The sequence below is a fragment of the Mercenaria mercenaria genome, chromosome 18 (genome assembly GCF_021730395.1).
Source record: "Mercenaria mercenaria strain notata chromosome 18, MADL_Memer_1, whole genome shotgun sequence".
Taxonomy (NCBI): Eukaryota; Metazoa; Mollusca; class Bivalvia; order Venerida; family Veneridae; genus Mercenaria; species Mercenaria mercenaria.
In genome coordinates, this window is record NC_069378.1 from 1,846,673 (window position 1) to 1,861,464 (window position 14,792).

Below are 14,792 nucleotides of genomic sequence, written 5' to 3' on the forward strand. Positions count from 1 at the left end.
CGGGTCTGCTATTATTTTGCTTGTTTGCATTCTTTGCTTCCAAAGGAACTTTTTACAGATTTTAATTCTTTTCTTTTTATTAACAGGTTGTTGATGTTTCAAGACTCAAGACTTACCGTCTTTTTGCGAGCAGAAATTTCACAATAGTCAAGCAGGTGATTAGCTTCTGTGCACCCCATTTTCGAGAAGTTCAGTTTCCAGAACTTTCAGCATGGATAGAGATATACATTCAAAGTCGGTGTTGACCTTCACCTTTCATTCTACATATGATGATATATATCCTATGGTATCAACGATACCTACATGTGTAGTAAACCCGTCTAAAGCCACAAAGGAATGTACGAGCTACGACAATGTCTCAGCTCTAGCACAACATATTCCGAAACGTAGACAGAAAGAATTCGTTCCTGAAAATAGGAAAGATAACGGTTACTGGGAAAAAAGGCGAAAAAATAACGAGGCTGGAAAAAAGTCCAGAGAAAAGAAAATAATCAACACCCTAGCTTTAGAAAACACAATGATGGAACTTACAAGAGAAAATATCAGGCTCAAGAATGAATTGATGCTAATCAAGAGAAAGTTTGGGGTGTCATTTGGTAAAGCTTTCACAGGGGACGAGGCTGGTATTCAACGCAGAGAGAAACACCCGCAATTACATCCGATCGATCTCAGAATCTGTAAGAGCAGATAGTCTATCCGAGTATATGGCCAGATACCCTTCAATATTGTCACACTCACATCATCGACTAGGTCTCCTCCGTATATCCGCCCTCTCTAGGCACACACTACATCTTCTCGCTTGCCTTCAAGTACAGTAATTACAGAGTCTTATGATATAAACGATGCCAACAACACTGACCCAGATACCTTTACTTACTCGACGAAACTTCGATGCTCAATACCCAAATAATCTGAAGTACAAATAGGAAGATCTTAATCCAGTTGATATTCAAATAGATGACTAAGTACGTCAATCCTATTCAGTCATAGTGCCAACAAATAATCGCCTTTCCCTTTACAGAAGTATCTTAGCAGATCAGTATCTGAAATCAACTTGCCTGTCAGTTATGGATCGAACGTCAAATATACGCAGCGATGATTGGTAATTAGTAATGACGAGACACTGATTGTCGGGAAGATATCCAGTATCTCTACTCGTGCATCAAACAGTCCAAGTCCAGATTAAGCAGGATCATGATATTTTCTATATCTTTTACAAAATTTATGTAGATTAACGTAGATCAATGTCCACTTCACCCAGCGAAAAAAAATTTTTCTACACAAACCTTCACAACTATTGAAAGTTGTGCTTGCGCCTTTAGGTAATAGTTTGACAATTTGAGTTATCAATGTAAACGATATCAAACAACTTGTATAATCCAAAATAAATCTCTGGTACTCGTAATAGATAGCAGGAAGGCACTAGCATATCGAATAGAAAAACGAAATATACTTGTTGAAAAGATGTCAAGTAAAATCCGATGTTTTTTTTGAAAGATGAAATTGAAGGATGAATTAGAATAACTCAAGCGGAAACAGTGGAGATAATATATCTTTAAGAAAATGACGAAATGACAAACAGGAATATGGACGAACTTTGTGTAAATATATCAGATAGTGTATGTAAATATATTGGAAACAAATATGTAAATAATGTAACTATAGCTCAATGATGTTTATGAGTGCATGAAAAAGGATCTTTCTCCGTTGTATCTGTATTTCACAATACGGCAAATGGCAGATGCATTGTGCATTTTAAAATTTGAAGAAAAATCCTATCAAAAACTTTGAAATATATTAATGTACAGTGATTGCCTCATTTTATTTTTACGCCCTGTTTAAGAGTTAACTTTGTTTACCACTTACCGTTGATACTTACAAATGAAATAACTCAAAGAATATGCCCCTGCTGAAATACCGCATACTCATGATACTGTTTCTTACAAATTCCGCATTTTATCGGGATGTAGTTTGTAATATTTTGAAAATTAAACATAATGCTTATTTAATCAAATATTTGTAAAATGTATAAAACAGTTATCACAAGAGGACACAATGCAAATATCATTAAACACAGTGCATGTTTGGTATTTAACCCCTCTAGTTAGCCGTTACGCTTTCCTATTAGATGGTAAGATGACTAATAAAGTGTAAGACTCCGCGATGCTTTTCTCCTAAATCCTACAAAAACGGACGGAGGGAGTGGAATTTTGTCTTGCAGCTTGCTTAGTTGTGTCCTTAAAAGATAGGCTCTTGATGCTCTGACTTCAGACCAGTAGTTAACATGGGTATAATGATATATAAGATTGACCCTATTTACATGTTTTATTTTATATAATATGGCATTTTTTAATACTGTTAGAGCCTTATTCAGCGGGGAGTTATTTCATTTACACTGTCTGGTCTAACTTTTTGAAAATAGGCTACTTGCGACGTTGACATGCCCTAAACGTGTTTAAACCCCCAGTTTCCTTTACATAGGTTATTGACCCTTCCAAGGCAGTGCACCTATTTCAAACTTGTTTTTTTTTGTCTGTTTCGTATTTTATGTTGCGTTTGTTGTCTTGTTTATTGGTAATGTTTCTTTCCTCTTACCCTATCGCCCCTTGCATTTTCACCCCGCTCCTTTTACTATGAGTGAAGTTGCGTGCCCAACATATTTTGGCCGCCGGCCCTCCCTGGGCTGTGCCCGACTGGAATTTTTCCATGCTTGTTTGCTCTGTTTCTGTATGTGTGTGAATGTGTCTGGGTGTGTGTTTCTTGTGCGGTAACCCATTGTGTTTTTTCCTGCTTATCTGCTTGATTGCTCTGTGTGTGTGTATGTTGGTGTCTGTGTCTGTTAGCTAAGTGAATGTGTCTCGTGTACGTGCGTGTTTGCGCTGCTGTGGTTTGAGGTGTAGGAAGACTGCGTGTTTGAGCTGCTGTGGTTTGAGGTGTAGGAAGACTGCGTGTTTGAGCTGCTGTGGTTTGAGGTGTAGGAAGACTGCGTGTTTGCGCTGCTGTGGTTTGAGGTGTAGGAAGACTGCGTGTTTGAGCTGCTGTGGTTTGAGGTGTAGGAAGACTGCGTGTTTGAGCTGCTGTAGTTTGAGGTGTAGGAAGACTGCGTTTTTGGAATGTTGCTTTCTCTGTTGAATATTCATCCTTGATTATTTTCACTTTCCGCAACACCCGCAACTTTTATCTATTCCATCCCCTGCCCTTTTTGTATTTTGCATATAATTAAAATGTACTTGCTGGATTTTCGAAGCACTCCGTCTGCTATACTTTTCCGTTACAGTTATTTTGTTGCTGCGGGCTTGGCTCTATGGCTGTGTTTGAGGTGCTCTGTGCTTCCTAGAAGTCTACCATTACCTTTAATTAGTTACGCAGGTTTACATCTTGTTTGACACAATACTAGAACGACATGGCGAACTAAATGAAAACGTTAAGGAGAAAGGTGACATCTAAGGATAATTAAACACAGAAATATCTAAAAAAAGAAGTTTGATAGATTACTATATAAGTCGTGCTACATAAACAATGTTTTGAAAATGCAACCTTCGCGCACAATAAGTTTTATTTTGATTTATTATTTCAGCTGCCACATCTATCAATGTAAAGTGTATCAAGAGTTTTCCTTCTGCTTACATATACGAGTAATGAATCGTTAAATAGTTTCCTTTATCAAAAATCAACTTTAGTCATTTGTATATCTTTTCATCTTATTCTAACAATCCATCATAGTTGACCTTATTCAATGTTAGCAAGTTTCAAAAATATCTATAAGTTATTTATAGATGTTGCATACAGGTAATAACTTCGTTAGTAATTCATGTATTCGGAAAACCTCTTTAGAGAACAACTTGCTAGGAGGACTTAACTAGATTAGTTGTACCGGAAGTTGATGCTCTGGACCCAGTTGCTCGAAACATTAACAGGCGATTAAGCTAACGGTTGCTTAACTTTTAAGTTCATACTTCGACATTTCAGAAGACTTAGAAAAACAAATGTATGAGCAAAGGATTATGAGCACTAAACATTCTTTTTAGTTAAAGCAAAACATCATACTGGTGTTCTCCATCATGACTAATATTTTGAATCAAAATGTAACCGGCTGTTAGTTTAACAGCCAGTGAATGTTTCGAACAGCTAGGCTCTAGTGAGTTTAGGTAGAATGTCCGAAATCAAAATCGGCATTTTTTGTTCGATTACGTATTTTCCTCATGCGATTTTATCATTCTCCGGTATTATATTGAAAAGCCATTTTCTGTTATGGCCGAAGAATGCCAGTTCAGCGTACAAGTATACGTTATCTCGTGTAAATAGCCGATAGTCATTACGGGTCAATTACCCTAATTTACTAAGCATTTTATAATGCATTTTTGGAGATGTGTTTGTACTTTGGATGTGTTGTGAACAGAGGAACTATTATCAAGCATGCGTTTGTAAAAAGCATACCTTCACAACCGTCAGATGTATTTTTAAAAGCCTCGATAGCCTAGTGGTAGAGCGTCCGCTCCGAGTGCGGGGGTCGTAAGTTCGACCCACGGCTACGTCATTCCAAAGACATAAAAATGGTACCATCGACTCTCAGCATTAAAAGGGAATCTGGCTTCTCCTCTCAAACCCTCGTAGCGATGGATTACATCAGAAATGAGGTGTCGAGTATGGAGAAAACAGAAAATTTAATCCACGGTGCTATAATAAGAAATAATCCCGAACACCGGACGGGAAGGCGACAGTGCGAGGTTTTACTAAAAATATTCAACTATGTATCAATATTTAAGCGGAATTTATTTCAGTTTCTCGATGCGAGAATTAAGAAGGCCATGCGATAATAAAGACGATAATTATCGTGGTTTAATGTGGCACGAACAGGATACCGTAGTCGAGAGTGATTAAATTATCTTGTTCAACTTGCTTCACAATGGTTCATTTTCGTTTGAGCGTAGCTAATTGGAACCCTCCCCCCCCAACGTATCTACTGTTTCTCCTACTAGTACATGTATATCATTTATAATTAAATGAAATCAACAAAAAAAAATAGTACACATTTCCTGTTTTTATCAGTAGAGTGCCTTTCTTCAATTTAAAACGTACTTTTGATTATTTTTGAACTGGACCAATGTGATATTAACATATGTAAAAAGTATGTAAGAAATGACTTAATTTTTCTATAATAAGCATATTTCAAATCATCATATTGAAGATGAGTGTATAGTTAGCTCAATATATAAACTTGTCATTAAACATGCGCACTAGTACAAAACACTGTTTCTTTATGTTTTAATTCACTAGATCGTTTTTAAGTGCGGAAGAAAATGGCAAAACAATTGCATAAATCATTTAATCAATCACCTTTACTGTAAGTGCAAAGAATATATTTTCATATCTTTACATAATAAATGACCTTAATCATATATATTAAAACAACAGCGTCTAGGCATTTTGTTATTCTTTTAAACATACAGTCGGACAAAATGTATAGATATCTGTTTGCAACGCTTGTAAGTAATAATTTCATATTACTTTTTTATCATGTACCATGCGTTAATATTTTCTTAATGATATTAACATGAAGTTTTTTTTTTGTTTTTTTTTTTGGATTTTAACGTCGCACCGACACATGATAGGTCATATGTCGACTTTCCAGCTTTAATAGTGGAGGAAGACCCCAGGTGCCCCTCCGTGCATTATTTCATCACGAGCGGGCACCTGGGTAGAACCACCGACCTTCCGTAAGCCAGCTGGATGAAGTAGTTGACTGTTTTGAATGTGTTGTATTCTACAAGAACCTTTTCAAAACGATTTCATTATTTAGTTCTAGAATTTTCAAATCTTTCTAATTGTTCTTAAACTTTACCATCAATTTTAAAACTTTGTTTCAAAAGCTTGAGATCAGAGAATCATAGCTTAATTACGTTAGCTTTTGACAATTAGGAAGATTATTTAATTTCTATTTATTCTTTTGATGCGTTTAATGTTATCTTAATTTATCGAGAATTGTGATTTTTTTTTATTTGTAATGAACTTGTATGTATATGCCGGGATAGACATACATGTAAGAGGGTATTATCGCATTTAGTATGTTTGATGAAATTTTGCAAGATAATTATGTTTCTTCATTTCAAAAATAGAAGAGTCGGCAACTGTATACACGAAATTTTAATGAAAATAACATTTTATATAAAAATAGACTAGTTATAATTTCAAGTGGCACTTACGAACGAGGAATATGTGATGACAACTAACAAAGGAAATGTCGTATTTCTACTAGCGATAGACCACTTTCCGCTTTACTACTATTAACGCTTCCTTTAACTTTTTAGACTGTAGGAACAATACATGCAGACCGTCGTAAAAACACAAAAACAGGTTTATTGTCGCTATTCTTGTTTAAAAACATTACACGACCCTTAAATGTATATGTGATGACTTTGCGATTAAATTAAATAAAAAATACTAAATGTATAAATAAATACATAAAATGAGCCACTCCCCATCGTCAGTTGCATCTCAAACACGCGATATTGGCATTTCAAATTTTTCAACGGTCTTCAACTAAAATGCAACGCCTTTTGAACAGAATTCATTAGGTATTTTTAAACGCAATTTCTGATTGGCCAATAACGACACACCTCTGAAAAGAATCGCAACGTTTCGTGAAAAATTTACTCAAAATTACTCGGATATTATCGTATCAATTTTTATGGCGGAGAATACAATTGAAAGCCCGACAAAAATATAAAAAAGTAAATATCACGTTTTAGTAGATGCTACTGACGGTGGTTGAGTGGCCATGATTTACATATTTAGAAATACTTTGTTATTAATGGCAAATAAATTTTAAAACCCTATAGGCTGACAAACATTTTTTTGCCGGGATTTCTTTACCGTTTTGTTGGGGCCACATTTTTGTCTACCGGGAAAACTTGCAGCAGAAAGTCACTCATTTTCTGATAGTATTTCATGAACGGGAAGGGCTAGAGACTTTGGATTGGTCTCATTTTGTAGCTAAATTACATGTGAAATAGTGATAGATAGTTTGTTCAAATGTCTAGAGAATTTATTTCCAACGGCCCGGGAAGTAAACCCCATTGCTCGCAGGCTCGATTCTCGAGATTCTGGCCTTCTGTAGGATATGTATCATTTGTAGGGGTGTCATATTTCATTACACATTTTTTCATTTTGAATCATTTAGGATGAAAACAAGGCCTTTTCTTGGTCCAGGTCCGATACTGGTGCCTGTGTTTTGAAATGGAAGTATGTTTAAAGGGGTTTTCTACAATGTGAAACTGCTTAAACCATATTCTTACTATATCTATGGGACTATATATTTCCCAGTTTGGAACATTTTCGCTTCAAAATTCCCATTTTTTGGGGGGTTTGTAGGCTATGTTCCCAATTAGCTAGAAAAAACCCTGGTTTAAACTTTTAAACAAAGAAAATGATTTTATAAAAAGTATTGCGATTAAACATTCTTGTAATTGAGATTGTAGTAAAAATAGCCTCAAAGTCTACTTTATATTTGAAATTTTATTTTTTATTCTCACTGCTGCTTCCGTGGCTCAATACCAAAAGTGTGAAATTATTCACATTTTTCAAGGTAAACAGATTATTTTGGGAAAAAAATTGTTCCCAAAGGGTCGTAGAATAGTATTTCCATTAGGGAGAAAGTAAGAACTTTCCTAAATCCCTATCTTCTGGCAAAAATAATTGCTAATTTTTGACACGGTCTTTAAAATCGGTTAATCGCACGAGCTCCCCTGACCTATTTACGGAAATACCGATAAACGGGATTTATGATGGGCTTTCGGTAGGTTCTGAAACTCAAGAGTCATTGACTTTCACCCTAAATTTTCAAGGGTCAAAACAGTTTTTTCAAGAGTCAAGATTAGCTTTTCAGGGGTCAAGCTACATGTATACTGTTATTAATGCAACTCCCACAGACTTTATCTAAAACTAGTACTTAGTCGTAACAGATTTTCTTAATCAATTCAATTTTAGTTGTCTTATTTTGCACATTGCCTAAAAGTGGGTGGGGTTTAGTGCTTTGCATGCTTTTATTATCAGCAAATTCTTCTAAATAAGAGTCGCTTTGGCACCAGTGTCATATTTTTCGTAAATGCAGACATTTTATTGGCTTTTTCAGATTTGTACTAGAAAAATCTTGTAGAAATGATAAAAATGTCCTAAATGGCGTCTCGAAAAAAAGTGACAATTACGGAAATGAAAGTAACATTTAAAATTTTGAAAAATAACTGTTTTAAATTTCTTTCTCATCATCCCCCGCATAATTTCTGCTTATTTAATTTGTTTTGGCCCAAACCAAGCCTCAGCAATGATAATAAATTACTATAGACGTGACGGCCGACCGGCTCATTTAATTATCGATTGAGCACACAAAAAAATTAACAAGGGGAAAAACACGATAATCTAAGGGCGCATTGTTTATCAATTAACTTAAAACATATTGATCAATAAACACCTTTGATAATGACAAGGCATATTGTACTAAATACAAACCGCGAGATAATCACATGTCATTTGGCGCGGGCGTGGCTGCATCTGTCGGTAGCTTTTTAAACCCTACGATCCCTCCGCCTACTGCCATATTTCCGCTATTGCCTGAACAATATTGAAATTCACTGGGATTTTGTTTGGGCAGGGGCAAAAACCGTCGAACTGAGACGCATAAAGTAAATTTTCCGCAAGTAAAGCCGATGCACGTGGCGTAATTTATGGGGTCAAATACGAGTTTTCTCGTTTTCGCGAGTCAAAACCCAGAACTCGGGTCAACCGGGGACGCCCTAAACACACAAGCTTCTAATTGGTACCCTGTCTGCATATTTTGTCCTCCATTGCAGCTGTCACCATATCAGGGTACTCTTCATTCTGAAAACCAATAGACGTTATAGAATCTTTTAAAATTTTCCCTTTTCTGCAAACATAATCCTTTAAGTAGGATTTTATGAATTTTATCAAAAATGGTTATGTTTATGATTAAATTAAATTCATAAATAGTAAAATTTTAATCTTGATTTTCAAAAATAACCAGTGCTCTGAACTGTTGCATGACATCATCAGTTTCTCATGACAGACTGTGCGAGATGTTGCAGTTTGATAGTGGTTGGGTAACCAAGTGGGGTTCACCATAACTTAATGGACGCGACCATCAGAAAATAAAAATAGCGTCAGTTAAGTTAGGTAGCCAGAACTAATAGGTTCATAGCCATTGCAGCTCCAGCTACCAACTGAGGTTTAGGTTACGCCGGCTGTATAGACATATATGTGAAGGTAGTCCACTAATTGTACTTGAGCCACAATATTGTGATTTTGCATAGGTCATATCTTTCCCCCCACATACAATGTAGAAAAAGTACATTTTCTGTGTTGAGCCTTCTGTGACAATTTTGGATGGAGGCGGCCGATTTTTAAATTGCATTCTAACTATTAAAACAAAAATATTAGTGAAATTTTAAGATCCCTGGAAAGAATATCCTTTTTTTAGTTTGACTATTAAAAGAATTGTCTAGCTATTGATTCTACTCACCTGGGGGTCGGCGTCACACCTTGGTTAAGTTTTTGCATGCAAGTACATACAGCTATCTTTTAAAAGGCATTAGCTTTGAAACAAACATATTCTTTTTCTAGGTCAATTACCAACATCACTGGGTCAAGTTCCATATCTCAAACATGTATTTTGAGCAAATTATGCCCCTTTTGGACTTTGGTTAAAGTTTTACGCAAGTTACTATCTCCAAAACTAATGCAGATATGGAATTGAAACTTAAGGTATTAGGCCCATAATAGAGTATCTCCTCTTCGAAGAGCATTCAATTTCTGCCATAAACCTACTTTGACTGCGATTTTCAGGGGTCCCGTAGGTTTAAGCTCACTGGGACAAAAATTTTTTTCCTTTTTTCTTTTTTTCTAGTAAGATTTTTACTTCTTTAAAGACTTGTTATTGATTCATTGTACAAAAATGAAAATATATCATTTGATAAGCATTTTTCTTTGCTGTTCAAAGTGAATTTACTCCGAAATAAATTGGGGTGGAGTAAAAAAAATCTTTAAAATACTGAGTTACGTTGCGGTAAAAGTTCTCTACTTTGCCTTCGTTCTTTAGATTACATATCGTGGAAGAATTTAGGTAAATTTTACTTTGCCCCACAGTTATTTTTGAATGAAGTGAGCAAATTGGGAAAAAACAGAACCGCAGGATTTGACCTTAATTTTTTATGTTGGAGATAGAATTCTGTCCATTAATCTGTTTACTTGAGGCACCCTAAAAAAAATGATAATGAAACTTATATTTTTTAGTTTTATATTTGTTTACCAATACTTTCATGATTGTTTCATAAAAATAATTTGTATAATGAAATCTCTGCAAACATTTTGGATACAGGCTGCTAGGGTTTGTAACGAGTATCCGAGTACTCGGATATCCACTAGTTGACCAAAAGTTCGAGTACGGATATTCCTCATTGTCAAAATCGTTGGATCGCGATCTTTTTCATTGATACATGCAATTTGTAAATTCTATCAAGAAAACAAAATTAAAGCCAAATTAAACGTCTTCAACGAATTTTTTGCACATCTAAGACGATTTGCGTGTTGTCAGATTCTAAACCGGATGTAAACAGATGTCTTAGGTAGAGTTAGCATCGGTTTATTTTCGAATTTAAAATTTATCTGTCAAAACAGTGAAGGTTGGCCCCGGTTCATTTTTCTGTATAAACAGGAAGGGTAGATTAAAGGCATTACTTTTCTTATGGTTATTTATCATTATTAATTCTTGAATATTCTGGGGAACGAGGAACGGTTAATGATTCTACATGGCGGGTGTTTTAAAATTCCTAGCTCCGTACTTCCGGTTTAGGCTAAAAAAAAACATCAGAAACAAAAAGCGACCCGACGCTCGATCGGCTGTTTCCATCCCTTTTTCAAGTGAAATTAGGGAAATTTAAAGTGGGGGTTGGGAGACACATTCCACACCACCTGGATATGCTCTATGTTCGCACTATTTCATATATGCCACGGGAAATTGGATTTAAAAAAACATAAAGGATGAATGGGAGAGTTCAAAGTGAGGCCCGGTTAGGCTAATTTTGGTCTATAAAATTGGTTGATTTGGCCAATTTTCACTACATCTGGCATGGAAAGCGACAGGTGCATAGGACGGAGGGTCATTTTTATGTAGTCTATAGTATCTGCAAAAGTCCATAGTAGTTTCAAAGAAAATAAGCAAAAACGAGATTTCTATGGATATTTCAACACTGGTACCCACACGTCAATGTGGAATTCGCAAATCTGTACTCCCCTGCCCCCGAATAGACATTTTTTATTTTAAGTAACTAATTCAATAAAAGTTAGATACAAAATTTCTGTCCAAGAAATAAAATTTTCTTATCAAAAAAATGCGGAACTGTAATTCTTTAAAAAGTTGTGATTATTAATGACTGACGTCATGCCCTTCATCTGCAAGAATGTAAAGGACATTACAGAAGTCCACCCGCGAAACCTGACTTTAATTAATGAGCAAAACATTAAACATAGGTCAAAAACTATTAAACTGAGCACTAGAGAACTGCAAAGCTTAGATTCCATACAGAAAACAGTACAAAAAAAACAGGCTTGCATTTTTGTATCCTTACAAGTTGTTGCTTTGATCTGTGGTTCGAATCTGTGAATCGTCAGCCCCGACTCGCAGATCGGATCGGATCGCCACTTGTCTGACCATCCACAGCCCTACAGGGTGCCACCTTGAAATATGTCTCTACTTGAGCTTGAGGAAATACCATAAATTACACAAAATTTATAAAAAAAAAACGGCACGGTAATTTTTTTAAAAATTGTGACAAAGTGTGAAGCACGGTCGCTGTAAGGGTATAACGAGCAAATGCCATTTTTATGCCCCCACTTTTGGTGGGGGGGGGGACATATAGCTTTGCTCTTGTCTGTCCGTCCGTCCGTTTCCCTTTCCCAAAATGTTGTGTCGCGCGTAGCTTGAAAGTAATTGTCGTAGTCACAAAAGTTTTACCAAGAATGTTGGTCAGCATGTGTTGTTGTGCACCGGGGGTTTTGCGTCAGATTCATTCAGTTTATGTAGAAGTTATGGGCCCCGACTTCGTAAAAATTGGTCATTTTAATGTTGTGTCGTGCCTACCTCCAAAAATATATGACCTAGAGTCACAAACTTTACGGCATGTTGGTCAGCATGTGTAGTTGTGCACCTGGGGTTTTGCGTCCGGATTCTCCAGTCTTGTAGAAGTTATGGCCCCTGACTTAGTAAAAATTGTCATTTTAATGTTGTTTTCGCACATAGCTCAAAAGTATTTGACCTAGAATCACCAAGTTTACAGGGATGTTTGGGCAGCATGTGTAGTTGTGCACCTGGGGTTTCGCGTCCGGATTATTCAGTCTTGTAGAAGTTTGGCCCCTGACTTTGTAAAAAAATTTGGGCATTTTAATGTTGTGTCGTGCCTACCTCAAAAAGTATATGACCTAGAGTCACAAAACTTTACAGGCATATTGGTCAGCATGTGTAGTTGTGCACCTGGGGTTTCGTGTCCGGATTCTGTCAGATTCATCCAGTCATGTAGGAGTTATGGCCCTGACTTAGTAAAAAATTGGTCATTTTAATGTTGTGTCGCGCTACCCCAAAAGTATTTGACCTAGAATCACCAAAGTTTACAGGAATGTTGGTCAGCATGTGTAGGTTGTGCACCTGGGGTTTCGCATCCGGATTCATTCAATATTGTAGGAGTTCTGGCCCTGACTAATGTCATGTAGTGGGGGCATCTGTGTCCCATGACACATTTCTAGTTTAAACATTACTATTAGGGGCCTAATACCCTTTAAAATGTTTTTTCGGGGTTATAAAACTAGTTTTATAGCATCAAGTCCCCAAAAATCTGATATGCATTTTGGTCAAATTATGGGCCCTTTCGAACCTAAAATTCTTTTTTATTTTTAACATTTTGGGTATTAATTTCCTGCTCTGGGGAAATATTTCGAATAGTCGGCTTGGCTGTCTTACGGAAGCTCTTGTTTTCCCTCAGTCAGTTGATGTTCATGTGAATAAAAGACCCAAAAAACAAGTTTGTCACTGTTTTAAACAACACACCCTAAAGTTTACACAAATTTTACATGGCTACGATTCATGTCAACGTGATTGATAGAGACAAACCACACTGTCAACGTGTACCCGAGTGTAATGGCGGACATGTAAATAGAGCGAGGTAGCCAAAATGAACAGTGTTTGTAGCAGTTCTTGTATTGGGTGGCCTCAGTAGCTCAAATTTGGTAGAGTGTTGGCACGTAAGCCAAAAGTCCCAGGTTCGAGTCCTGGTCGATGCTTGCACATTTTTCCTGAGGGCTGTTCATTTGGGGACTCGTTTCCCTAATGCTCACCCTGGAGCCCATGCGGGTGAAGCAGTTTGGCTGGGGTGTGCATCTGAATTCGGTTAACAGTCTGGAGCAGAACATTTGACAGGAGTGCCAATGTCTCGCAGTAAGAGGGAAGGTGTTTTAGCGGTTCTTGTATCAGGTGGCCTTCGATTGGTAGCTCAATTGGTAAAGCGTTGGCACGGTTAGCCGAAGATCCGAGATTCGAGTCCCCGGGAAGGCTGCACATTTTTCCTGAGACTGTTACATGTTTACGCTTTTTTACTGTTTTACTGTTATGTTTAAACCATATAAAAAGATAAGTTTTATTTTGTTTACGATTTCACAAAATGGTCAAGTAAATATATTGCCTGAGCGTGTTTTTTCCCATGGAAAAGGTAGGTTATTGGTTTTGATAGAGTTGGGGCAATATCATCGATGGGATCGGTGAATCATGATTTTTGCTTTGATCACAATACAATGCCCGGGTATCAAACAGGCCAATACTAGACCACATAATGTATTATAGTAACCCAAACACAAATGTCATTTTCGCCATTTTGGTAAAGGAAAACTATCTCCACACTTTTTGTTACACTAAATCTAAGGGTCGCCGTTACATTCCGTAAAAGGTCGAGTCTTTTAAACAAAATAGTTTCATAAAAAATTTAATGAAATATTAAAAAAAAAAAACACAAATATTTTGATACTTATTAAGGAGAAGTTTGTCTTTAACCAAAGTCAAACTGACGTGAATACCAAAATTGACATGAGGTGACACGCCCAATCGCCGATTGAAAACAACATCCATTATTGAAAGGCGGGGGAAACCAGTTTGCACAGTCTTATTTTATTTAATGCCTGCAGCCAATGGGTGATAATTAGATGAATATAACAAACTGGGTTTATAATCATTTTTTTGTTTGCTTTAAATGATTATATGTGTGGTGGGCAGGTTACGATTTATAGCATTTTTATTACTGCCGAGGCTTAGTAAAAAACTTTTAGAATAAGCAGAAATTGTAAGTATATTGAAAAGTTGTGGAAAAGAAAAGAAACTAAACCAGTTATTTTATCAAGAAATTAAAATTCTAACTTTAGTTTCCATATATGTCACCAATGGCAGTTTTCACGACCGTGATTTCGGAGATTTCTGTCATTTAAACAGTCGGGGTTTTAACTGTTTTAGGTTATGTAACCTATTTCAGTTATTTTTCAAGAATTTTATAACCTGTATTAGTTATAAAATAAGGATAACCCAGGTAAGTTTATTCAAAAAAAGCCCTTTACGTTTCACAAAGGAGCTTTAAAATGCAATTAGTAGCAAACTGTTTGGGTTAATCAAATTCTCTTTTAGTCTGATAATGACGGATGAGCATAATGGGATGTAGAGTTTTATAGCTTAAAAACCATTTGATAAGACT

The 14,792-nt window shown here is 36.3% G+C and overlaps 1 protein-coding gene across 1 annotated transcript; it reads left to right on the top strand.

Moving 5' to 3' along the window:
* Positions 1-211: 211 nt before the first annotated feature.
* LOC123538875 (nuclear factor interleukin-3-regulated protein-like) lies at positions 212-691 on the top strand. The gene has a single exon (XM_053530645.1). It carries the CDS (start codon positions 212-214, stop codon positions 689-691), a length of 480 nt encoding a protein of 159 aa, XP_053386620.1.
* Positions 692-14,792: the final 14,101 nt, after the last annotated feature.